We start from the raw sequence: 26,304 nt of genomic DNA on the forward strand, positions 1-26,304 counted from the left end.
ATCCTGTCACAACTATCAAGAAAGCATTTTAGGTCAAGGTTAATAATGGAATTTAAGGTCCTGTAGATATAGATTGCACAGTAGTAAGTGTGGATGTTCTGAACAGGGAGTAAGTTTAGATCTATGAAGAGTGGGGGGGGTGTGTTGCCAGGGATGGGATTTAGTGATTATTCTTACTGCGGCTTTTTGTTGGGTTATTATTGGCTTTAGGTGTGTTGCTGCAGCTGAACCCCAAGCACAGATAGCATAGGTGAGGTATGGATATATAAGTGAATGGTATAGTGTGAGAAGGGCAGTTTGTGGCACGTAGTATCATATCTTGGAGAGGATCCCCACCGTTTTGGATACTTTTTTTGTTGTGTGTTGGATATGGGTGCTGAAATTTAGGTTGTTGTCGAGGTATAGGCCAAGGAATTTGCCCTCATTATGTCTGGCAATTAGTGTTGTTGATCTTAATGTTAAGTTGCGCAACACTTGCTCTGCTACCAAACATAATATAGTAGGTTTTGCCAGTGTTAAGTGTAATTTTATTGGCTGTCATCCAAGTCAATATTTTGAGCAGCTCCTCGTTAACAATGGTGTTGAGGGTGGCAAGATTAGGGTGGGAGATGACATAAGTCGTGTCGTCAGCAAAGAGAATGGGTTTCAGGTGTTGGGATGTGTTTGGAAAATCATTGATGTAAATGAGGAAGAGCAGGGGTTCAAGGACACTTCCCTGCGGAACTCCAGTATCAAGTGGCCGTATTGATGAGGCTGTGTCTTTAATGGTGACATACTGATACCCATTAGAAAGGTAGGATTTAAAATATGCAAGCACATGGCCTCTTATACCATAGTGGTCAAGTTTGTGGAGTAGGATGCCGTGGTCTACTGTGTCAAACGCTTTTCTTAGGTCAGTAAAAATTCCTAGCGGATGTTCCTTATTTTCCAGTACTGTGTAAAGCAGGTCTAGCATTTTTATAATTGCATCATTAGTGCTTTTATTTTTCCTGAATCCAAATTGGCAGGGGTTGAGTATGTTTTGTGACGTTATAAATGAATGTAGTCTCCTGTGCACGAGTTTCTCGAAGATTTTGGATAGCAATGGTAAGTTTGATGTTGGCCTATAGTTGTTTACATCTGTAGGGTCACCACCTTTATGTATTGGTGTAACCCTTGCTGTCTTGAGTAGTGTCAGGAAAGTGCTAGTTTCTAGTGACTTGTTAAAAAGTAATGTAATAGCATGCGAAAGGACATGGGGCCGCTCGCTTGTACAATAATGGTGGGACGTGAGACAGATTCCCCAGGTTATTTTTAAGTGACTTTATGATCGCGGTGACTTCCGTGGGCTCAGTTGGCACAAGATAGAAGGAATTTGGGAAATTCCCATCTAGGTAGTCCCCAGCACGGGCATTGGTACGTGGGATTTTACTGGCGAGATTAGATCCTATGTTTGAGAAGAAGTCGTTTATCTTGTTAGCTGTATCAGTGGGATGCAGTGGTGTTTCATGAGGTTTAGTTAGAACAATATTCTTGTTTTTTTTTTTCAGTTTGTGGGTCCCCAGAATCTGGGAAAGTGTTTTCCAGGTCTCTTTTATATCTCCTCTTGTGTCAGTGAATCTGCTGGAGTAGTACAGTTGTTTGGCGAGAACTGTTGGGTATTGTTTAAGAATATCTTTGTGTATTAAGCTCTGTCTATATTGCTTTTCATATTGGTGTTTCTTATCAATGGATTTCAGAATGCTGCTGGTTAGCCATGGGCAACCAAGCCGTTTATTCGTGATCTGTTTCGTTTTTATAGGACAATGTTTGTTGTATAGTCTAAGTATTTTGTTAAGAAAAATGTCTGTCCAATCGTCAATACCATTGGCATTGGAGAATTCTGTAGGCCAGTCAACAGTTTCTAGGTCTGCTGTGAAATTCCTTATTGAGGCCTCGTCATGGAGTCTAAATGAAACTTTGTTGTATTCGAGTGGTGGCTTACTAATGTTTGTTAAGAGGAAGGTTGGGTAGTGGTTAGTAGTGCTGTCTGTGATTATCCCTGATTTAAGGGGGGCTAGTATATTGGTCCATATGTGGTCTATTATGGTTGCACTTGTCTCAGTCAGCCTGGTTGGTTTAGTTATTGTTGGTATGAGAAGTGTGTTGTTCATATTGTTGATGAAATCGGTTAGTCTGATCATCTGGTAGGCCAAGGTTGATATTGAAGTCTCCAGCTAAGAGAAGGTGGTGCTTGTTCATTCGTCTGTTTGTTATTAGTGACTTTAGATTCTCACTGAAGTTTGGGATGTTTGTGTGCAGTTGGGATGTTTGGAGGCAGTTGAACAGTCTTGGGCCCCGGACACTTATTGTGTTGTCTCAGTGTACTCGTGGTGCCCCTTCTTTTCATTGGGGGAATGTTGCATCTCCTGCTGAATCTTTTGCTTTCATAGGGAGTGATTTTCATGTGCAAGTTTGGTACTAATCCCTCTAGGATTTTCCACATGTATATTATCATGTATCTCTCTCACGTCTGCACTCCAGGGAATACAGATCAAGGGCCTTCAACTGTTCCCAGTAATTTAGGTGCCTTATTGTACTTATGTGTGCCCTGAAAGTTCTTTGTACACTCTCCAGGTCAGCAGTTTCGCCTGTCTTGAAGGGGGCAGTATTCCAGCCTAGAGAAAACAAGCGATTTGAAGAGAATCATCATGGGCTTGGCATCCCTAGTTTTGAAGGTTCTCATTATCCATCCTATCATTTTCCTAGCAGATGCGATAGATACAGTGTTGTGGTCTTTGAAGGCGAGATCCTCTGACATTATCACTCCCAGGTCCTTCACGTTACTTTTTTGCTCTATTGTATGGTTAGAATTTGTCATATACTCTGATACAAGTTTTCCATATCTGAGTAGTTGAAATTTCTCTTCACTGAACTTCATATTGTTTTGAGTGGCCCATTTGAAGATTTGGTCTGTCTGCTTTGAGTCTTGTGGTGTCTTCGATGGAGGTCACTGTCATGGCAATCTGGGTGTCATCTGCAAAGGAAGACACAGAGCTATGGCTTACATCACTGTCAGATATGAGGATGAGGAATATAATGGGAGCGAGTACTGTGCCTTGTGGAACAGAGCTCTTCACTGTAGCTGCCTCAGGCTTTACCCTTTGTATTCTGTTTATCAGGAAGTTATAAATCCATCTACCAACTTTTCCTGTTATTCCTGTATCATGCATTTTGTGTGCTATTACACCGTGGTCACACCATGGTGTAATAGCACACAAAATGCTTATCCTCTACAGCATCCAGGACCTTGTCATAGTGATTTAGTAGCTGGGACAGGCAGCAGCACCCTGCTCTAAACCCATGTTGGCCTGGGTTGTGTAACCGATGGGTATCGAGGTGGTTGGTGATCTTGCTTCTTAGAACCCTTTCAAAGATTTTTATGATACGGGTCTGTAGTTCTATGCAATTGCTTTACTGCCACCTTTGTAGAGTGGGGCTGTGTCTGTTGTTTTTAGTGAGTAGTGAGTATGGGATGACCTGTGTCCATGCTCCCTCTCCATAAAATGCTAAAGGCACGTGACGGGCTTCTTGCAGTTCTTGATGAATGCGGAGTTCCACGAGTCTGGGCCTGGGGCATAGTGCATGGGCATGTTAGGATAATCGAGATTTTTGAGATGACCAAATTTTGGGTCTCGTTCAGAGAATTTATTTGGATTGTTGACCCTTAGTCTGGGCAGTGGCTCATTGAACACTGAATCGTATTGGGACTTAACCCTTTGACTGTTTTAGTCGTATATATACGTCTTACGAGCCACCGTTTTTGACGTATATACAGTGGACCCCCGCCTTACGATATAATTTCATTCCAGAAGTATGTTCAGGTGCCGTTACCGAACGAATTTGTTCCCATAAGGAATATTGTGAATTAGATTAGTCCGTTTCAGACCCCCAATAATACATGTACAAAAGCACTTACATAAATACACTTAAATAATTGGTCGCATTGGGAGCTGATCGTAAGGCGGGGGTCCACTGTATACTCATAAATTCTAGTGACTTCAAATCAAGTAGGAGAAAGCTGGTATGCCCACATGTGAGATAATGCGTCTGTGTGGTCAGTGTGCACCATATAAAAAAATCCTGCAGCACACAGTGCATAATGAGAAAAAAAAAGTTTTTTTTTTAATTAAAATGCCAACTTTTTCTATTTTTGTATAGTATTTATGGTTGTATTCTCGTTTTCTTGGTCTCATTTGATAGAATGGAAAACATATTATAGAAATAGAGGTGATTTTGATTGGTTTTACAATGAAAAGAACCTTGAAATGGAGCTCAAAGTAGGGGAAATGTTTGATTTTTGCTTATGTTCAAAAGTAAACAAATGATGTCATTTTCCAATAAATGTCCAAGTAGCCATTCTAATATGCAGTCATGAATGGGTTGACATTATTTATACAATTATTACAGTATTGCAGTAGTCTGCATAACAGTAAATCTTCTATTTTTTATTTGAATAAAAATTCATAATAGAAAGCAAGAGTAATATCAGAGGGGCCTGGAGACGTGACTGATGAACAAAGAAAATGTTATTTTAGAGCCAGGAATGTCTGCATTGTTCATTCTGGACCCTATTTTGAAATTGTCATATTTTTTAATTTTTGTGAAATTGGCCAAATTGCAAAATTCTGACCATGTTATTGGGTAGTTGAAATTGGTAAATAGGCAGTTTCTTGTACTCATTCGATAGAAAAAATGGAGTTCTAAAGAAATAGCTATGAGTTTGGCCAGCTGATACAATGGAATTAGCTGAAAATAGGGCTCAAAGTGGGCGAAATCGCCGATTTGTAAATATCGCCGTGGTCGCTAACTTCGCGAGAGCGTAATTCCATCAGTTTTCCATCAAATTTCGTTCTTTTGGTGTCATTACAACTGGGAAAAGATTCTCTATCATTTCATGAGAAAAAAAAAATTGGGGGGGATTTTGCGACACCAGGAGACACCTCAGGATTTGGGATTGCGACAGTCAAGGGATTAAGTATCTCGTCCATTTCTTGGCCGTCATCTGTGTATGTGGTGAATAATTTTACAGCCTTTCTCTGAATAGTGTTTCAGGATCAGGAGATTGTGAATTTGGAGAGTAGAGTGCTAGATGAAGGCTTTGTATATATACAGTTAGAAGATTTAAATAAACTATTAAAGATGAACAGTATGTTGAAAAAGTGTTAGAGGAGCTCATTTTTCTAAAGGGAGGCAGGCAGTGGCAGAATAACTTGAACCTAAACAGTTGACACTTGTGATAAGTGAGAAATGCATACTGTTTCTAAAGTTGCAGACTTTTTTGACTGAAAGGATCCTGACACCTACAGAAACACTTCTGCAAAATGAGTTCTAGACCAAACAATATACCACAGCAACCCTCTTCACACACTTCAAAATAACCAGCAACAGCAGCCAGGATAAGAAAGAGATGAGTGTGGATGTTATGAATGAAAAACTGGATGTCTTGACTTTAAGTGAGACTAACCTGAAGGGGGTAGGAGAATTTCAGTGGGGAGAAATGGGATTAGGTCATGGGTTTCTAATAGAGTTAAAGCTAAGGAAGGAGTAACAATAATGTTGAAGGATAAGTTATGGTAGGAAAAGAGGGAATATAAATGTATAAATTCAAGGAATATGTGGATTAAATTAAGGGTTGGATGTGAAAATTGGGGTATAGCAAGTGTTTATACACCTGGGGAAGTGAGAAGTGTGGAGGAGGGAGAGATTTTGGGAAATGTTGAGTGAGTATGTGGGGAGTTTTGAACTAAGTGAGAGAGTACATGTGGTAGGGGATCTAAATGTTAAAGTGGGTAAAAATGTTGGGGTGCCAGGAGTTGGTGGAAATGGGGAGCCTTTAACCCCTTGACTGTCGCAACCTCCAATCCTGAGGTGTCTCCTGGTGTCGCAAAATTTAAAAAAAAAAATTATTTTTTCTTATGAAATGATAGAGAATCTTTTTCCGATTGTAATGACACCAAAAAAAAAAAAAAAAACGAAATTTGATGGAAAACTGACGGAATTATGCTCTCGCGAAGTTAGCGACCTTGGCGATATTTACAAATCAGTGATTTTGCCCACTTTGAGCCCTATTTTCGGCTAATTCCATTGTTCCAGTCGACCAAACTCATAGCTATTACTTTAGAACTCCATTTTTTCTATCGATTGAGAGCAAGAAACTGCCCATTTACCGATTTCAACTACCCAATAATGTGGTCAGAAATTTGCAATTTGGCCAATTTCACGAAAATTAAAAAATACGACAATTTCAAAATAAGGTCCAGAATGAACAATGCAGACATGTTTGGCTCTAAAATAACATTTTCTTTGTTCATCAGTCATGTCTCCAGGCCCCTCTGATATTACTCTTGCTTTATATTTTGAATTTTTATTCAAACAAAAAATAGAAGACTTACTATTATGCAAACTACTGCAGTACTGTAATAATTGTATAAATAACATCAACCCATTCATGACTGCATATTAGAATGGCCAGTTGGACATTTATTGGACAATGACATCATTTATTTACTTTTGAACATTGGCAAAAATCAAACATTTTCCCTAATTTGAGCTTCTTTTCCAGGTTCTTTTTATAGTAAAATCAATCAAAATCACCTCTATTTCTATAATATGTTTTCCATTCTATCAAATGAGACCAAGAAAACGAGAACACAACCGTAAATACTGTACGAAAATAGACCACAAAATCGGCATTTTAATTAAAAAAAAAAACGTTCAGTTTTTTTTTCTCATTATGCACTGCGTGCTCCAGGATTTTTTTTATATGGTGCACACTGACCACACAGACCCATTCTCTCACATGTGGGCCTACCAGCTTTCTCCTGCTTGATTTGAAGCCGCTAGAATTTGAGTATACAGTGGACCCCCGCTTAACGATCACCTCCAAATGCGACCAATTATGTAAGTGTATTTATGTAAGTGCGTTTGTACGTGTATGTTTGGGGGTCTGAAATGGACTAATCTACTTCACAATATTCCTTATGGGAAAAAATTCGGTCAGTACTGGCACCTGAACATACTACTGGAATGAAAAAAGTTCGTTAACCGGGGGTCCACTGTATATACGTCAAACACGGTACCTCGTAAGACGTATATATACGGCCGCGACAGTCAAAGGGTTAATTGAACTGTGTAGAAAGGTTTGGTAATAAGTAATACATATTTTATGAAAAAGAGGCTCTGGTGGCCTGATGGCTAATGCTCTCGCTTCACATGGCGAGGGCGTGGGTTCGATTCCCGCCAGAGTAGAAACATGGGCGTGTTTCTTTCCACCTGTCGTAAGAACATAAGAATGTAGGAACACTGCAGAAGGCCTACTGGCCCATACGAGGCAGGTCCTTATCAAAACGACATCTACCTAAAGCTACTCAAGAAACAACTCCCGCACCCCCCAACACCAATCAAACCCAGCCCCTCCCACTCATATATTTGTCCAGTCTCTTCTTAAAGCTACCCAAGGTCCTAGCCTCTATCACCCCACTGGGAAGGCTGTTCCACGCATCTACAACTCTGTTAGAAAACCAGTACTTACCTATGTCCTTTCTAAATCTAAATTTATCCAACTTAAATCCATTATTCCTGGTTCTTACCTGGTTCGACACCCTCAGTACTTTATTAATGTCTCCCTTGTTTATGCCCGTCATCCACTTATACACTTCAATGATATCTCCCCTCATTCTACGCCTCTCCAGAGAGTGGAGATTTAAGGCTTTAAGTCTATCTTCATACGGGAGGTTCCTTACACAGTAAATCATTTTAGTCATTCTTCTCTGTATGTTCTCTAATGAGTCTATGTCCATCCTGTAGTAAGGGGACCAAAACTGAGCAGCATAATCCAAATGAGGCCTCACTAGTGATGTATAGAGCTGTAAAATAACTTTTGGACTTCTGTTACTTATACTTCTTGAGATAAATCCAAGTAATCTGTTGGCCTTGTTGCGCACACTGAGGCACTGCTGTTTTGGCTTTAGATTTCTGCTTACCATGACTCCCAAGTCTTTTTCACATTCTGTATGACCAAGCTCTACTTCACCTAGATTATAGCTTCGAGGGTTATTTTCATTACCAAGGGCAAGTACCTTACACTTATCCACATTAAACTTCATCTGCCATTTCTCAGACCAAGACATTAATTTGTTCAAATCGTCCTGGAGTTCATTGATATCCTCCTCAGAGTGAATTATACGGCCTATCTTTGTATCATCAGCAAACTTACTCATGTCACTAGTAATCCCTTCATCAAGGTCATTAATGTAAATTATGAACAAGAGAGGGCCTAAAACTGATCCTTGTGGAATGCCACTAGTGACTAATCCCCAATCAGATTTCACTCCATTAATGGTAACTCTCTGCTTTCTATTGGTAAGCCATGCCTCAATCCATGCTAGAACTTTACCTCCTATACCATGAGCTGCCACTTTTCTTAAGAGTCTCTTGTGAGGTACTCTGTCGAAGGCTTTACTAAAATCCAAATAAACAATATCATATTCCTTATCACTGTCAACTGCCTCAAATGTTCTATTGAAGAACGTCAGTAAGTTTGTCAGGCAGGGACGACCTCTCGTGAATCCATGCTGAGATTCATTTATCAAGTTATGCTCTTCAAGGTGACTTCTGATAATGTCAGCTATAATTGATTCTAATAACTTGCCCACTATAGATGTCAGGCTTATTGGACGGTAATTTGAAGGAGTGGACTTATCCCCTGATTTGAATATAGGAACCACATTAGCCATCTTCCACATATCTGGCACAACACTGGTAAGGATGGACGTATTGAATACACTCGTTAATGGCTGACTAAGCTCCATCTTGCATTCCTTAAGTACCCTTGAAAACAACTCATCGGGTCCCGGGGACTTGTTTTGTTTCAGTTTGTCTATCTGTTTAATAACCATGTCCCTCGTGACAGTAATATTAGTTAACTTGAATTCATCAGGAACTAAATAATTGTTAATTACTGGAATCTCATTTACATCTTCCTGTGTAAAAACTGACAAAAAATAGTCATTAAATAAGGAACACATTTCCAGTTCATTATCCGTCAGCTGTCCATTCCCAGATTTCAGAGGTCCTACTTTTTCCTTCACCTTCGTCCTATACACTTGAAAGAACCCCTTTGGATTAGTCTTTGATTCATTAGCAACTCTAATTTCATAGTCACGTTTAGCCTTTCTAATCGCTTTTTTTACTTCTCTTTTAAGCTGAACATATTGGTCAGTAAGGTTAACCTCTCCTCTTCTGATGCGCCTATAAATTCCCCTTTTCTCCCCTAATAGATGCTTTAGCCTCCTGTTAACCCATTTGGGATCGTTATTATTAGACCTAATTTCTCTCTGGGGAATGTATATACTCTGGGCACTGTGTACATTATTTAGAAAACAATCATAAAAGCAGATCCCTTCATATTCATAAGTATGATTATCGTCAATAAAATCATTAGCTAGATAACCCCAATCAAGATTAGACAAATGTTCCCTAAGTCCATTATAATCGGCAGAACGAAAATCGGGGATTTTTACTGTATTATCATTATTCTTGCATTCCCAATTAATGCTAAAGGTGATGGATTTGTGATCACTTGCGCCAAGCTCTTCAGTGATCTCCAGATTATTCACGGGTGTTTCCTTATTTGACAAGACTAGGTCTAGCAAATTATTACCCCTGGTAGGTTCAGTTACACTCTGTTTCAGAAAACAGTCCTGAACTGTTTCCATGAAGTCACTGGACTCTAGATTACCTGTCAAAGAATTCCAGTCAATTTGGCTAAAGTCCCCTACTATGACTACGTTACTGTGTACAGAAGCCCTAACAATTTCGTCCCAAAGAAGTCTCCCTCTATCGTGATCCAAGCCTGGAGGTCGGTATATTACACCTAGAATTAGTTTTTCTTGACCCTCCACGAACTCTACCCAAACAGACTCTGTTACTGCTCCATCTATTTTTATACCTGTTTTTATGCAACAATTAATATTTTCTCGGACATACAATGCAACTCCTCCCCCCTTCCCATTACATCTATCCACATTGAATAACTTAAATCCCTGAATATTACACTCAACAGTCATATCCCGACTCTTTAAATCATACCACGTTTCAGTTAAAGCAATGATATCAAAGTTCCCAGCACATGCTACCAAACGTAGTTCATTAATTTTATTTCTTGCACTTCGACTGTTAGCATAAAATACCATCATATGTTTTTTCTTCTGCACATTTTTCCTATTCATCTTTGTTTTTACACAATTTCTGAAATTATCATTACCCAGAGTTACTACATGACAGTTACTATTAAGATTCTTAATATCAGAGCATAAGTCAATATATCCATACTCATTATTAATCATTTCTAAACCCATACTTCTAACTAATCCTAGTTTAAAGTCCTAACAACCCCCTCAACTGAGTTAGCAAGAAAACCCACACCTGCCCTGGATAAGTGAACCCCATCCCTGGCATACATGTCATTTCGGCCATAGAAGTTGTCCCAGTTGTCAATGAATGGTACTGCATTATCCTTACAGTGTTTATCCAGCCAACAATTAATACCAATTGCTCTGGACAACCATTCATTACCAACACCTCTTCTTGGCAAAATGCCACATATAACAGGGCGCCCCCCCTTCTTCCTAATCATGTCTATAGCTGTCCTGAACTTTCTAACTAAATCCTCACTTCTATGCTTGCCTACATCATTGCCTCCAGCACTGAGGCAAATAATAGGATTGATCCCATTACTGTTCATGATGTTGTCAAGCCGGCTAACAATGTCCTCCATCCCAGCCCCAGGAAAGCATACCCTTTGTCTCCTACTCCTGTCCTTCAAGCAGAATGCCCTATCCATGTATCTAACCTGGCTATCCCCAACAACAACAATATTCTTACCTTCCTTGTTGTCGTTCGTCGTGATGATCCCAGTAGTAGACTCACATTCGTCGGGTAGCACCGAGAATGCGTTGGAGGTTTCCACGGGAGTTTCCACAGCAGTCTCTTTCTTCTTCATCGTTTCTGGCTTTCCATTCGTCTTCTTGATCGTCAACTTCGTCGTCCCCTGCTGTCCAACCACTGACCACGATCCCTTCTTGACCTGAGGACTCGAAACAGGAGGACTACTACGAATCCTCTTGTTTTCCTCGGTCAGTCGCCGTATCTCCATCTTCGCTGCCCTCAATTCTTCCTTAAGTTGCTGGTAAAGTTGCTCGATGGAGGGCATCTTGGTTCAGTCCACGGGAGCAAACAAGACACTTCTTCACAGAGTTAAGTACAGGTCAGCACTCTGTTCCCCATCAGTAAAATGGGTACCTGGGTGTTAGTCGACTGTTGTGGGTCACATCCTGAGACACTGACCTAATGTGCCCGAAATGCTCAGCTCTATACATCACTAGTGAGGCCTCATTTAGATTATGCTGCTCAGTTTTGGTCTCCTTACTACAGGATGGACATAGACTCATTAGAGAGCATACAGAGAAGAATGACTAAAATGATTTACTGTGTAAGGAACCTCCCGTATGAAGATAGACTTAAAGCCTTAAATCTCCACTCTCTGGAGAGGCGTAGAATGAGAGGAGATATCATTGAAGTGTATAAGTGGATGACAGGCATAAACAAGGGAGATATTAATAAAGTACTGAGGGTGTCGAACCAGATAAGAACCAGAAATAATGGATATAAGTTGGATAAATTTAGATTTAGAAAGGACATAGGTAAGTACTGGTTTTCTAACAGAGTTGTAGATGCGTGGAACAGTCTTCCTAGTGGGGTGATAGAGGCTAGGACCTTGGGTAGCTTTAAGAAGAGACTGGAGAAATATATGAGTGGGAGGGGCTGGGTTTGATTGGTGTCATGGGGTACGGGAGTTATTTCTTGGGTGGCTTTAGGTAGAGATCGTTTTGATAAGGACCTGCATCGTATGGGCCAGTAGGCCTTCTGCAGTGTTCCTACATTCTTATGTTCTTATGAGTGGGAGGGGTTGGATTTGAGTGGGACTTGCACATCAGAGCTTATTTCTTGGGTAGCATAGAAAATTGGGTTGGGCAAATGTTTTGTTGGTGGGATGAGTCGTAAAGGACCTGCCTAGTATGGGCCAGCAGGCCTGCTGCAGTGTTCCTCCTTTCTTATGTTCTTATGTTCTTATAACAATGGGCTTTCTATATACAGTGGAACCTCAAATAATTGAACTCTCTTCGTTCCAGATGACTGTTTAAGTGCTGTTACCAAACAAATTTATTCCCATCAGGAATAATGTAAATTAGATTAGTTCATTTCAGACCCTCAAAAATACACCTATAAAAGCACTTACAAAAATACACTTACATAATTGGTTGGGTTGGGAGCAGTTTGATATTTGAGGTTCCACTGTAGTTGTATGTCATTGATGTCAGCTAAGCTTGTATACCATGTACATGTACTTGTAGTAAATAAAGATTTTTTATTATTATTATTATTATTATTATTATTTTTTTTAACAAGTTGGATGTCTCCCACCAAGGCAGGGTGACCCAAAAAGAAAAAAAATTCCCAAAAATAAAATACTTTCATCATCATTCAACACTTTCACCACACTCACACATAATCACTGTTTTTGCAGAGGTGCCCAGAGTACAACAGTTTAGGAGTATATATGTATATAAAGATACACAACATATCCTTCCAAACTGCCAATATCCCAAACCCCTCCTTCCAAGTGCAGACATTGTACTTCTCATTTCCAGTACTCAAGTCTGGCTATACGTATAAAATAATCTGTTTCCCTGAATCCCTTCACTAAATAATACCCTGCTCACACTCCAACAGCTTGTCAGGTCCCAAATACCATTCGTCTCCATTCACTCCTATCTAACATGCTCACACACACTGAAAGTCCAAGCCCCTTGCCCACAAAACCTCCTTTACCCCTCCCTCCAACCCTTTTGAGGATGACCCCTACCCCACCTTCCTTCCCCTACAGATTTATATGCTCTCCATGTCATTCTACTTTGATCCATTCTCTCTAAATGACCAAACCACCTCAACAACCCCTCTTCAGCCCTCTGGCTAATACTTTTATTAACTCCACACCTTCTCCTAATTTCCACACTCCAAATTTTCTGCATAATATTTACACCACACATTGTCCTTAGACAGGACATCTCCACTGCCTCCAATCGCCTCCTCGCTGCAGCATTTACAACCCAAGCTTCACACCCATATTAGAGTGTTGGTACCACTATACTTTCATACATTTCCTTCTTTGCCTCCATAGGTAACGTTCTGTCTCCACATATACCTAAACCACCACTCGCCTTTTTTCCCTCATCAATTCTTTGATTAACCTCATCCTTCATAAATCCATCCGCTGATACGTCAACTCCCAAATATCTGAAAACATTCACTTCTTCCATACTCCTCCTCCCCAATTAGATATCCAATTTTTCTTTAAATCATTTGATACCCACATCACCTTACTCTTTTCTATGTTCACTTTCAACTTTCTACCTTTACACACACTCCCAAATTCGTCCACTAACCTCTGCAATTTTTCTTTAGAATCACCCATAAGCCCAGTATCATCAGCAAAAAGTAACTGTGTCACTTCCCATTTTGTATTTGATTCCCCATAATTTAATCCCACCCCTCTCCCAAACACCCTAGCATTTACTTCTTTTACAACCCCCATCTATAAATATATTAAACAACCATGGTGACATTACACATCCCTGTCGAAGATCTACTTTTACCGGGAAGTAGTCTCCCTCTCTTCTACACACCCAAATCTGAGCCTCGCTGTCCTCATAAAAGCTCTTTACATATACTTGCAACATCTGCCACATTGCTACCCTATCCACTCTATCATATGCCTTTTCTAAATCCATAAATGCAATAAAAACTTCCCTACCTTAATCTAAATACTGTTCACATATATGCTTCAATGTAAATACCTGATCTACACATCCCTTACCCACTCTAAAACCTCCTTGCTCATCTGCAATCCTACATTCTGTCTTACCTCTAATTCTTTCAATAATAACCCTACCGTACACTTTTCCTGGTATACTCAATAAACTAATTCCTCTATAATTTTTACACTCTCTTTTGTCCCCCTTCAGGCTGTACATGTTTATAGAGGAGCAACAGATATATCGGATCCCTATTTAGTTGTAGCTAAAGTTAGAGTAAGAGGTAGATGGGACAAAAGGAAAATGGCAACAGCAAGTACGAGAGAGGTGAAAGTGTATAAACTAAGGGAGGAGGAAGTTAGGGTGAGATATAAGCAACTTGGCAGAAAGGTGGGCAAGTGCAAGTATGGATAGTGGAGGGGTTGAAGAGGGATGGGATAGTTTTAAGAAGGCAGTAATAGAATATGGGGGCAGAAGTTTGTGGCTATAGGAGGGTGGGTGCAGGAGATAAGAGGAGTGATTGGTGGAATGATGAAGTAAAGGGTAACGTATGAGAGTTTTTTACAAAACAGAAGCGATATAAGAAAAGCAGAGTATATGGAAAATAAAAGAAAGATGAAGAGAGTGGTGAGAGAGCACAAATGGAGAGCAAATGATAGAGTAAGAGTGGCACTCTCCAAAAATTTTGCTGAAAATAAGAAAAAATTTTGGAGTGAGATAAACAAGTTAAGAAAGCCTAGGGAATGCATGGAGAGTTAGTTGGTGAGGAACTGGAGGTATTGGGAAGATGGCGGGAATATTTTGAGGAACTTTTAAATGTCGATGAAGAAAGGGTGGCTATAATTTCGTGCACTGGCCAGGAAGGTATAGCATCTTTTAGGAGTGAAGAAGAGCAGGAGTGAGTGTGGGGGAGGTGTGCGAAGCTTTATGTAGAATGAAAGGGGTAAAGCAGCTGGAACTGATAGGATTATGACAAATGTTACAAGCAGGGGGAGATAGTGTTGGAGTGGTTGGTGTTTTTGTTTAATAAATGTATGAAAGAGGGGAAGGTACTTATGGATTGGCAGAGAGCATGCATAGTTCCTTTATGTAAAGGGAAGGGGGACAAAAGAGATTGTGAAAATTGTAGGGGAATAAATTTTCTGAGTACCAGGGAAAGTGTACAGTAGGGTTATTATTGTAAGAATTAGGGGTAAGACAGAGACTTAGGATTGCAAATGAACAAGGAGGCATTAGAATGGATAGGGGATGTGTAGATCATGTTTGCATTGAATCATATATGTGAACAGTATTTTAGATTAAGGTAGGGAAGTTTTCATTACATTTATGGATTTAGAAAAGGCATGATAGAGTAGATAGGGGTGCAATGTGGCAGATGCTGCAAGTGTATGGAATAGGTAGTTAGCTACTAAATGCTGTAAAGTTTTTATGAGGATAGTGAGGCTCAGGTTAGGGTGTGTAGGAGAGAGGGAGATTACTTTCTAGTAAAAGCAGGTCATAGACAGGGATGTGTATGTCACCATGGTTGTTTAATATATGTCTCATATATTCTGTCTCATAAACACGCTAGATAACAGGGATATCTTGCTACTCCTACTTACACTTTGGTCACACTTCACAGACACGCACATGCATATATATATATACATACATCTAGGTTTTTCTCCTTTTTCTAAATAGCTCTTGTTCTTCTTTATTTCTTCTATTGTCCATGGGGTAGTGGAAAAGAATCTTTCCTCCGTAAGCCATGCGTGTCGTATGAGGCGACTAAAATGCCGGGAGCAATGGGCTAGTAACCCCTTCTCCTGTAGACATTTACTAAAAAAGAGAAGAAGAAAAACTTTATAAAACTGGGATGCTTAAATGTGCGTGGATGTAGTGCGGATGACAAGAAACAGATGATTGCTGATGTTATGAATGAAAAGAAGTTGGATGTCCTGGCCCTAAGCGAAACAAAGCTGAAGGGGGTAGGAGAGTTTCAGTAGGGGGAAATAAATGGGATTAAATCTGGAGTATCTGAGAGAGTTAGAGCAAAGGAAGGGGTAGCAGTAATGTTAAATGATCAGTTATGGAAGGAGAAAAGAGAATATGAATGTGTAAATTCAAGAATTATGTGGATTAAAGTAAAGGTTGGATGCGAGAAGTGTATGCACCTGGAGAAGAGAGGAATGCAGAGGAGAGAGAGAGAGAGAGAGAGAGAGATTTTGGGAGATGTTAAGTGAATGTATAGGAGCCTTTGAACCAAGTGAGAGAGTAATTGTGGTAGGGGACCTGAATGCTAAAGTAGGAGAAACTTTTAGAGAGGGTGTGGTAGGTAAGTTTGGGGTGCCAGGTGTAAATGATAATGGGAGCCCTTTGATTGAACTTTGTATAGAAAGGGGTTTAGTTATAGGTAATACATATTTTAAGAAAAAGAGGATAAATAAGTATACAAGATATGATGTAGGGCGAAATGACAGTAGTTTGTTGGATTATGTATTGGTAGATAAAAGACTGTTGAGTGGACTTCAGGATGTACATGTTTATAGAGGGGCCACAGATATATCAGATCACTTTCTAGTTGTAGCTACACTGAGAGTACAAGGTAGATGGGATACAAGGAGAATAGAAGCATCAGGGAAGAGAGAGGTGAAGGTTTATAAACTAAAAGAGGAGGCAGTTAGGGTAAGATATAAACAGCTATTGGAGGATAGATGGGCTAATGAGAGCATAGGCAATGGGGTCGAAGAGGTATGGGGTAGGTTTAAAAATGTAGTGTTAGAGTGTTCAGCAGAAGTTTGTGGTTACAGGAAAGTGGGTGCAGGAGGGAAGAGGAGCGATTGGTGGAATGATGATGTAAAGAAAGTAGTAAGGGAGAAAAAGTTAGCATATGAGAAGTTTTTACAAAGTAGAAGTGATGCAAGGAGGGAAGAGTATATGGAGAAAAAGAGAGAGGTTAAGAGAGTGGTGAAGCAATGTAAAAAGAGAGCAAATGAGAGAGTGGGTGAGATGTTATCAACAAATTTTGTTGAAAATAAGAAAAAGTTTTGGAGTGAGATTAACAAGTTAAGAAAGCCTAGAGAACAAATGGATTTGTCAGTTAAAAATAGGAGAGGAGAGTTATTAAATGGAGAGTTAGAGGTATTGGGAAGATGGAGGGAATATTTTGAGGAATTGTTAAATGTTGATGAAGATAGGGAAGCTGTGATTTCGTGTATAGGGCAAGGAGGAATAACATCTTGTAGGAGTGAGGAAGAGCCAGTTGTGAGTGTGGGGGAAGTTCGTGAGGCAGTAGGTAAAATGAAAGGGGGTAAGGCAGCTGAGATTGATGGGATAAAGATAGAAATGTTAAAAGCAGGTGGGGATATAGTTTTGGAGTGGTTGGTGCAATTATTTAATAAATGTATGGAAGAGGGTAAGGTACCTAGGGATTGGCAGAGAGCATGCATAGTTCCTTTGTATAAAGGCAAAGGGGATAAAAGAGTGCAAAAATTATAGGGGGATAAGTCTGTTGAGTATACCTGGTAAAGTGTATGGTAGAGTTATAATTGAAAGAATTAAGAGTAAGACGGAAAATAGGATAGCAGATGAACAAGGAGGCTTTAGGAAAGGTAGGGGGTGTGTGGACCAGGTGTTTACAGTGAAACATATAAGTGAACAGTATTTAGATAAGGCTAAAGAGGTCTTTGTGGCATTTATGGATTTGGAAAAGGCGTATGACAGGGTGGATAGGGGGGCAATGTGGCAGATGTTGCAAGTGTATGGTGTAGGAGGTAGGTTACTGAAAGCAGTGAAGAGTTTTTATGAGGATAGTGAGGCTCAAGTTAGAGTATGTAGGAAAGAGGGAAATTTTTTCCCAGTAAAAGTAGGCCTTAGACAAGGATGTGTGATGTCACCGTGGTTGTTTAATATATTTATAGATGGGGTTGTAAGAGAAGTAAATGCGAGAGTCTTGGCAAGAGGCGTGGAGTTAAAAGATAAAGAATCACACACAAAGTGGGAGTTGTCACAGCTGCTCTTTGCTGATGACACTGTGCTCTTGGGAGATTCTGAAGAGAAGTTGCAGAGATTGGTGGATGAATTTGGTAGGGTGTGCAAAAGAAGAAAATTAAAGGTGAATACAGGAAAGAGTAAGGTTATGAGGATAACAAAAAGATTAGGTGATGAAAGATTGAATATCAGATTGGAGGGAGAGAGTATGGAGGAGGTGAACGTATTCAGATATTTGGGAGTAGACGTGTCAGCAGATGGGTCTATGAAAGATGAGGTGAATCATAGAATTGATGAGGGAAAAAGAGTGAGTGGTGCACTTAGGAGTCTGTGGAGACAAAGAACTTTGTCCTTGGAGGCAAAGAGGGGAATGTATGAGAGTATAGTTTTACCAACGCTCTTATATGGGTGTGAAGCATGGGTGATGAATGTTGCAGCGAGGAGAAGGCTGGAGGCAGTGGAGATGTCATGTCTGAGGGCAATGTGTGGTGTGAATATAATGCAGAGAATTCGTAGTTTGGAAGTTAGGAGGAGGTGCGGGATTACCAAAACTGTTGTCCAGAGGGCTGAGGAAGGGTTGTTGAGGTGGTTCGGACATGTAGAGAGAATGGAGCGAAACAGAATGACTTCAAGAGTGTATCAGTCTGTAGTGGAAGGAAGGCGGGGTAGGGGTCGGCCTAGGAAAGGTTGGAGGGAGGGGGTAAAGGAGGTTTTGTGTGCGAGGGGCTTGGACTTCCAGCAGGCATGCGTGAGCGTGTTTGATAGGAGTGAATGGAGACAAATGGTTTTTAATACTTGACGTGCTGTTGGAGTGTGAGCAAAGTAACATTTATGAAGGGATTCAGGGAAACCAGCAGGCCGGACTTGAGTCCTGGAGATGGGAAGTACAGTGCCTGCACTCTGAAGGAGGGGTGTTAATGTTGCAGTTTAAAAACTGTAGTGTAAAGCACCCTTCTGGCAAGACAGTGATGGAGTGAATGATGGTGAAAGTTTTTCTTTTTCGGGCCACCCTGCCTTGGTGGGAATCGGCTAGTGTGATAATAAATAAAAAAATAGATGGGGTTGTAAAAGAAGTAAATGCTAGGGTGTTGGGGAGAGGGGTGGGATTATATTATGGGGATCAAATACAAATGATTTAGATAATGAAAAATTGGGTATCACAATGGAGAGAGGGAGTATGGATGAAGTGAATGTTTTCAGATATTTGGGAGTTGACTTGTCAGCGGATGGGTTTATGAAAGATGAGGTTAACCATAGAATTGATGAAGAAAAAAAGGTGAGTGGTGCATTGAGGTATCTGTGGAGACAAGAAACATTATCCATGGAGGCAAAGAAGGGAATGTTTGAAAGTATAGTGGTACAACACTTATGTAGGTGTTATGCTTGAATTGTAAATTCTGCAGCAAACAGGTAGCTGGAGGCAGTGGAGATATCCTGTCTAAGGGCAATGTTTTGTGTAAATAGTGTGCAGAGAATTCAGAGTGTGGAAATTAGGAGTAGGTGTGGTTACTAAAAGTATTAATCAGAGGGCTGAAGAGGGGTTGTTGAGGTGGTTTGGTCATTTAGAGAGAATGGAGAGTGCATAAATCTGTAGGGGAAGGAAGGTGGGGTAGGGGTTGTCTTCGAAAATTTTGGAGGGAGGGGGTAAAGGAGGTTTTGTGGGTGAGGGAGTTTTGTGGGCTTGTTAGCATTGAATGGAGATGAATGGTTTTTGGGACCTGACGAGCTGTTGGGGTGTGAGCAGGGTAATGTTTTGTGAAGGAATTCCGGAAACTGGTTAGCAAGATTTGAGTCCTGGAAATGGGAAGTACAATGCCTGCACTTTGAAGGTGGTGTTTGGGATGTTGACAGTTTGGAGGGACATCTAAGCTGTCATATCTAAGTGCCTCTGCAAAGACAGTGATTATGTATGAGTGATGGTGAAAGTGTTGAATGATGATGATAGTATTTTTCTTTTTGGGTTTTTCTTTCTTTTTGGGCCACCCTGCTTCAGTGGGAAACAGCCAATGTGATTAAAAAAAAAATACATTTATTATATTTTGTGACTACAAACCTCACCACATCTCACTGTGCATAGTAAAGCCACATCAACCCGCTCCACGTATTTCTGAATTAACAAGCTACAACAGCTACAAGAAATTGAGAAATTAATTTTTTTTCTTGGTAGTGGTGGCAGGAACATAACCCTATTTTTTCCCTCAGGGTTACATATTGCAGTTTTATATATAGCACCAGTTTTCATGAATGTAACCCACATGATTATTTTGGAGTACATTGTAGAGTAATTACCTGCTGTATAACACAATTGTACAGTATTAAATTTGAATAGTAGTGATTGTGCTGTCCTGGGTTATGATAGCATGCTGAGTTACTGTAATAGGAGCAGTTGCAACCTGTAGCTTGCTCTGGGCAAGAAAAATAGTTTTAAAATCTAATATGATTGGAGAAATACACATAGGCCTTCTGCAAGGTAGGTTCACACAGACAATCACCAACATCACCCACTTCTCATCACTGTAGGGTAACACAAAGAAGGAAACAGCTATCTTTCACAGGCATTCCACAGCATCATTATTACAGTACTGTGCTCGATAAAAAATTATGTAATTTACCATACGTCAAATACAGTAACAGAATTGTAATTTTGTAAAAATTCTTTTATGCAAGTTCTCTTGGACCCAGGGCTGGATTTAGGGGAGGGTTCTCCACCAGAAGGGCCCCCTCTCCAAATGATGAAAAATATGACACACATTATACCAAGAATTGAGTAGATTGAAAAAAAAAAAAAAAAAAAAAAAAAAAAATGTATGCATGGTGGGATTGTCATGTTGAGTCATCTGATCTCTCTTGTTACATCATTGGTGCAAGTGCGTCATCAGCTACATGATGCAAGGATGATTCACAGCACATCATCCTGGGTTTGCAGGGTGTTGCAGTGTGAATGACTGCTTGATCGTGGTCAGTATCTGAACAACAGTGTGGTAGTGAGAACCGAATATGAACGAGCGTGATACAAGGGCGGCTTGTGAACCTGATGGTCATGAGCATAGAATCTGACATTCTGCGCTCGTTAGATTTTGATGGAGTCATCAGAGACTTTTCCATCAGAAAAGCACGGAATGTACCTGGCTTATAATATTTTATCTGAAGATAACTCCTCATAAGTCTGCACATTACTTTTGAGTTACACTTGCAAATGAACCGAAAGTGTGCTAAAATATTCTATACATCCAATTTATTGTTTCATTTCTTCATCTCAAGAGAATGCTATGTATATTGAGAGTGGTGAAAGTTTTCCAAGGAGAAGCTTAAAAGTTAGACCTTTTTAATGCATGGGGCCCCCCCCACCAAATTGGGCCCCGGGCATCCCCCACCAAACTGGACCCCGGGCATCCCCCACCAAACTGGACCCCGGGCATCCCCCACCAAACTGGGCCCCGGGCATCCCCCACCAAACTGGGCCCCGGGCATCCCCCACCAAACTGGGCCCCGGGCATCCCCCACCAAACTGGGCCCCGGGCATCCCCCACCAAACTGGGCCCCGGGCATCCCCCACCAAACTGGGCCCCGGGCATCCCCTACCAAACTGGGCCCCGGGCATCCCCCACCAAACTGGGCCCCGGGCCCCCCACCAAACTGGGCCCTGGGCCCCCCACCAAGCTGGGCCCCAGGACCCCCCCACCGAACTGGGCCCCGGGCTCCCCAACTGAACTGGGCCCCGGTCCCCCCACCACCTAAATCTGGCACTGCTTGGACCTGAACTTTCTTTCCCTAGGCTTTGTATGATCTCTATGGGTATAGTGCTATGCTATTGATTATTATTATTATTATAATCAAGGGGGAAGCGCTCAACCCGTAGGATTATACAGCGCCCAGGGGAGGGGGGATGTGGAAGGCATTCAGGCTTAATTCGGGGAACTGGAGCACAGATCCAATTCCCTAAATCAAGAGCCCCTCACCAACATCAAGGAACCTTCCATGAGGGGCTATGCTATTGAATGCAGTAATAATTGTTCCATATTCTTTTCAGTGTGTGCATTTATGGTCAGGGGGATAAGCATCAGCAAATTCGGAAGATAAATACCAAGTCAGAAATTGTTATTGCAACTCCAGGGAGGTTAAATGACTTTGCTGAGAAAGGTAAGATATAAACAGAATTACAATATTAAGAAATGTGATAACTTTTAGTGATTAATTTAGGAACAAAAAAAATTGAGACTGAAGCCATAATTTGTAGTAGAAAAACCTCAGCTTAATAGACCCCAATTTAATGGCTTTTGGATTTAACAGTTAAAATCTGTGGCTGAACAACATCCAGAAACAGTGCACTAAGTCCATTAAATTTTCTGATACGATTGCACAACTCTTTTACTGATGGATATTCTCCCAATAGCTTTGATAATTAACGTTTTTTCTTGTCACACTATTCCTAAATTGAAAACTAACCATAGGATTTCATTCAAACCCTGCTCATTTTTGTGTGCGCATTTTTTTTTTTCTCCAAGTCGGCCGTCTCCTACCGAGGCAGGGTGACTCAAAGAGAAAGAAAATCCCCAAAAAGAAAATACTTTAATCATCATTCAACACTTTCACCTCACTCACACATAATCACTGTTTTTGCAGAGGTGCCCAGAATACAACAGTTTAGAAGTACAGTGGACCCCCGGTTAACAATATTTTTTCACTCCAGAAGTATGTTCAGGTGCCAGTACTTACCGAATTTGTTCCCATAAGGAATATTGTGAAGTAGTTTAGTCCATTTCAGACCCCCAAACATACACGTACAAACGCACTTACATAAATACACTTACATAATTGGTCGCATTCGGAGGTGATCGTTATGCGGGGGTCCACTGTATATATGTATAAAAATAAACAATACATCTCTCCAAACTACCAATATCCCAAACCCCTCCTTTAGGGTGTAGGCATTGTACTTCCCATTTCCAGGACTCAAGTCCGGTTATATAAAATAACCGTTTTCCCTGAATCTCTTCACTAAATATTACCCTGCTCACACTCCAACAGATCATCAGGTCCCAAATACCATTTGTCTCCATTCACTCCTATCTAACACGCTCACGCACGCTTGCTGGAAGTCCAAACCCCTTGCCCACAACACCTCCTTTACCCTTTCCCTCCATCCTTTTTGAGGACGACCCCTACCCCGCCTTCCTTTCCCTACAGATTTATACGCTCTGTGTCATTCTACTTTGATCCATTCTCTCTAAATGACCAAACCACCTCAACAACACTTACCTTTAATGAAGATCTGGTGATGATTTATAGGATGGGAGGAGGGGAGAGTGTCGAACTTATTGTTTAGAAGGGGAATCCCCTTCCATTAGGACTTTTTGGTCCGAACTGGCAGCCTCACCATGCCTAATCACACTTTGTATGCCACTACGATTCTTAAATCTTTCAAACCAACCTTTGCTGGCCTTAAATTCACTCGCATCACCTAGTTGCGGGCAATTTCTTGACCAAATCGTCATGCAACTGCCTAGCCTTTTCACAAATGATCGCTTGAGAGATGCTATCTCCTGCTTTCTGTTTTTCATTTATCCACACCAATAACAGCCTCTCAACATCATCTAACACTTGCAGTCGCTGTTTCGTTATCACAGTTGCACCTTTTGCAACAACAGTTTCCTTGATTGCCGTTTTCCTGGTAACTATAGTAGCGATGGTTGATTGGGGTTTTGTATACAACCTAGCTAGCTCCGACACACGCTCTCCACTTTCGTACTTTGCAATTGTCTCTTTCTTCATTTCAATAGCCATTAGCACCCTTTTTCTGGAAGGGTTGGCACTAGAAGCTTTCTTGGGGCCCATGGTGACTTATTTTGCAGAAACAAGCACCAAAAACACTGATAATATGGAATGTGCCGAATGTATCCTTAGATGCGAGCACACTGGCTGGCTTGTAAACACTGGCACACACGGGGCAGTTCAGGCCACACGTTGACACGTCTCGGACGAATCTCGTATACTGGGTTTTTTAACGGGAACCGAGGCAAAATTTTTGCATTAAAATGTATCGAATACCAGATTTATCGGATACCGATGCCATCGCAAACCGGGGGTCCACTATATATGCTTGTACATGTATGTGCAGTGTGACCTAAGTGTAAGTAGAAGTAGCAAGACGTACCTGAAATCTTGCATGTGTACGAGACGGAAAAAGACACCAGCAATCCTACCATCGTGTAAAACAATTACAGGCTTCCGTTTTATACTCACTTGGCAGGACGGTAGTACCTCCCTGGGCTGTTGCTGTCTACCAACCTACTACCTAGGACAACCATAAATACCATATGAAAATACAGTGCAAAGTTGCTGTTTTAAACCAAAAAGTCAGGTTTTTTTTTCTCATTACGCACTGTGTGCTGCAGGATTTTTTTTTATACTGTGCACACTGACCACATAGACCCATTCTTTCGTATGTAGGCCTACCAGCTTTCTCTCGCTAGATTTGAAGGCGTTAGAATTTAAGCGTACTAGTACGTCAGCCCTTGTGCGTAAGCCATACTAGTACGTTGGAATCCCTGAAAGGGTTAATTTTGGGAGATGAGGTGATTTCTAAGCAGAGTCTTGAATTGGTGTGCAGGCAGGGGCCCTTTTGTATGTTCCGGCAATGAATTCCAGATCTTAGGGCCCTTTATGTGCACAGCATTTTTGCACAGGGAGAGATGGACCTGAGTGATGTCAAAAAGTGTATTGTGCCAAGGAGGAGTTTGAGAAGAGGGTGAAGCAGGTTCAAGCTCTTAAATATCAGTGGGGTGTTTCCTGGCACAGGAGTTTGTAATCAATCTCACAGCAGCTTTTTGTTGGATTATTAAAGGTTTAAGGTGATTTGCTGTGGTTGAACCCCATGCACAAATACCATAAGCGAGGTAAGGGTAGACGAGACAGTGGTAAAGAGCAAGAAGTGCCATTTGGGGTACATAGTACCGTATCATAGAAAGGATGCCTACTGTTTTGGAAATTTTTGGGGAAATATGCTGTATGTGGGTCTGAAATTTAAGACAGCAGTCTTAAAATGGGGGAAGCATTTATTGATGTGTATAACTGAATATTTACAGCTCTGTTTTCAAACAGTATGAAGTAGTTGCTTATAACTCACACTAGCTTCTTCCTCCCTTAGTTTATAAACTTTCACCTCTCTCTTGCTTGCTGTTGCCATTTTCCTTTTGTCCCATCTACCTCTTAATCTAACTGTAACTATAACCAAGTAATGATCCGATATCTCTGTTGCTTCTCTCTAAACATGCACATCCTGAAACCTACCCATCAACCTTTTATCCACCAAACTACTTTCATTATGTGCTATATCATATCTTGTTTACTTATTTATACTTTTTCATAAAATATGTATTGCTTATTACCAAACCTCTTTCTACACAAATTTACCTACTACTCCCTCCACAACATTTTTACTCTAGCATTGAGATCTTCAACCACAAGTACTCTTACTTGGTTCAGAACTTCCCACATACTCAACATTTCCCAAAATCTCTCTTCTCCAGGTGCATAAACACTTACTGTAACCCACTTTTCATATCCAGCCCTCATTTTACTCCGCATAATCCTTGAATTTATACATTTATATTCCCTCTTTTCCTGCCATAACTAATCTTTCAACATTATTGCTACTCCTTCCTTTTCTCTAACTCTATTAGAAACCCCTGACCTAATCCCATTTATTTCTCCCCCACTGAAACTAACTTACTCCCTTCAGCTTTGTTTCACTTAGAGCCACAATCTTCTCTTTCGTATCATTCGCATTACAACCACGCACATTCGAACATCTCACTTCGATGATTTTCTTCTATTTTCTTTTTAGTAAGCTATATGGGAAAAGGGGTTACTAGCCCATTGCTCCCAGCATTTTAGTTGACTTTTATTCCACTTTTTCATGGATAAAAAAGTGAGGTGTACCCCAGGTAAACTTGACCAGCTGACCCGACTGTCTCTGGTGATTGGTGACACAACCTGGCCACCACCCCTTATACATATACATCATATCATCACATCATTAAAATTTTGTTTTGAATTAATGGGATAGTCTTAATATAATCTAAGAGTTCATATTCCCAAGTACTTGTGATTTTATCTGCTTCATATACATTGTTAAAATCAGTATTGTCTTGTATACACCTAGCAGCATTATATGATCCTTCTGGGTTTAGCACTTATGATTATTATAGTCCTTCTAGATGTACGTTAGGTTTAAGCTTGCCCAAAATGCTCTGCATAGTTAAGAGGCTTTCTGTGTGAGAAATGTAATGTCATCCAATTTTGTACAGGTGATGTATCATGTGGAAATAAATTGATTGATTGATGTACAAATGCTGCCTGTCTTTAACCCTTTCAGGGTTGACAGGCCCTCTCCCAGACTTGTTCTCAGGGTCAAGAAATTAAAAAAAAAAAAAAAAAA

The 26,304-nt window shown here is 40.6% G+C and overlaps 2 protein-coding genes across 2 annotated transcripts in view; one reads left to right on the forward strand and one right to left on the reverse strand.

Moving 5' to 3' along the window:
- Positions 1-22,015, forward strand: part of LOC128698605 (probable ATP-dependent RNA helicase DDX43) — a 100,834-nt gene extending 78,819 nt beyond the window's left edge. Inside the window, exon 7 of the mRNA XM_070085021.1 lies at positions 21,895-22,015. Within this exon, the coding sequence (XP_069941122.1) occupies positions 21,895-22,015 (121 nt within the window). The remainder of the gene's footprint in view (positions 1-21,894) is intronic.
- A 3,752-nt stretch (positions 22,016-25,767) lies between these two features.
- LOC128695184 (uncharacterized) overlaps positions 25,768-26,304 on the reverse strand; it is a 29,054-nt gene continuing 28,517 nt past the window's right edge. Inside the window, exon 7 of the mRNA XM_070085023.1 lies at positions 25,768-25,859. Within this exon, the coding sequence (XP_069941124.1) occupies positions 25,768-25,859 (92 nt within the window). The remainder of the gene's footprint in view (positions 25,860-26,304) is intronic.

This window comes from Cherax quadricarinatus, chromosome 14, assembly GCF_038502225.1.
Source record: "Cherax quadricarinatus isolate ZL_2023a chromosome 14, ASM3850222v1, whole genome shotgun sequence".
Lineage (NCBI taxonomy): Eukaryota > Metazoa > Arthropoda > Malacostraca > Decapoda > Parastacidae > Cherax > Cherax quadricarinatus.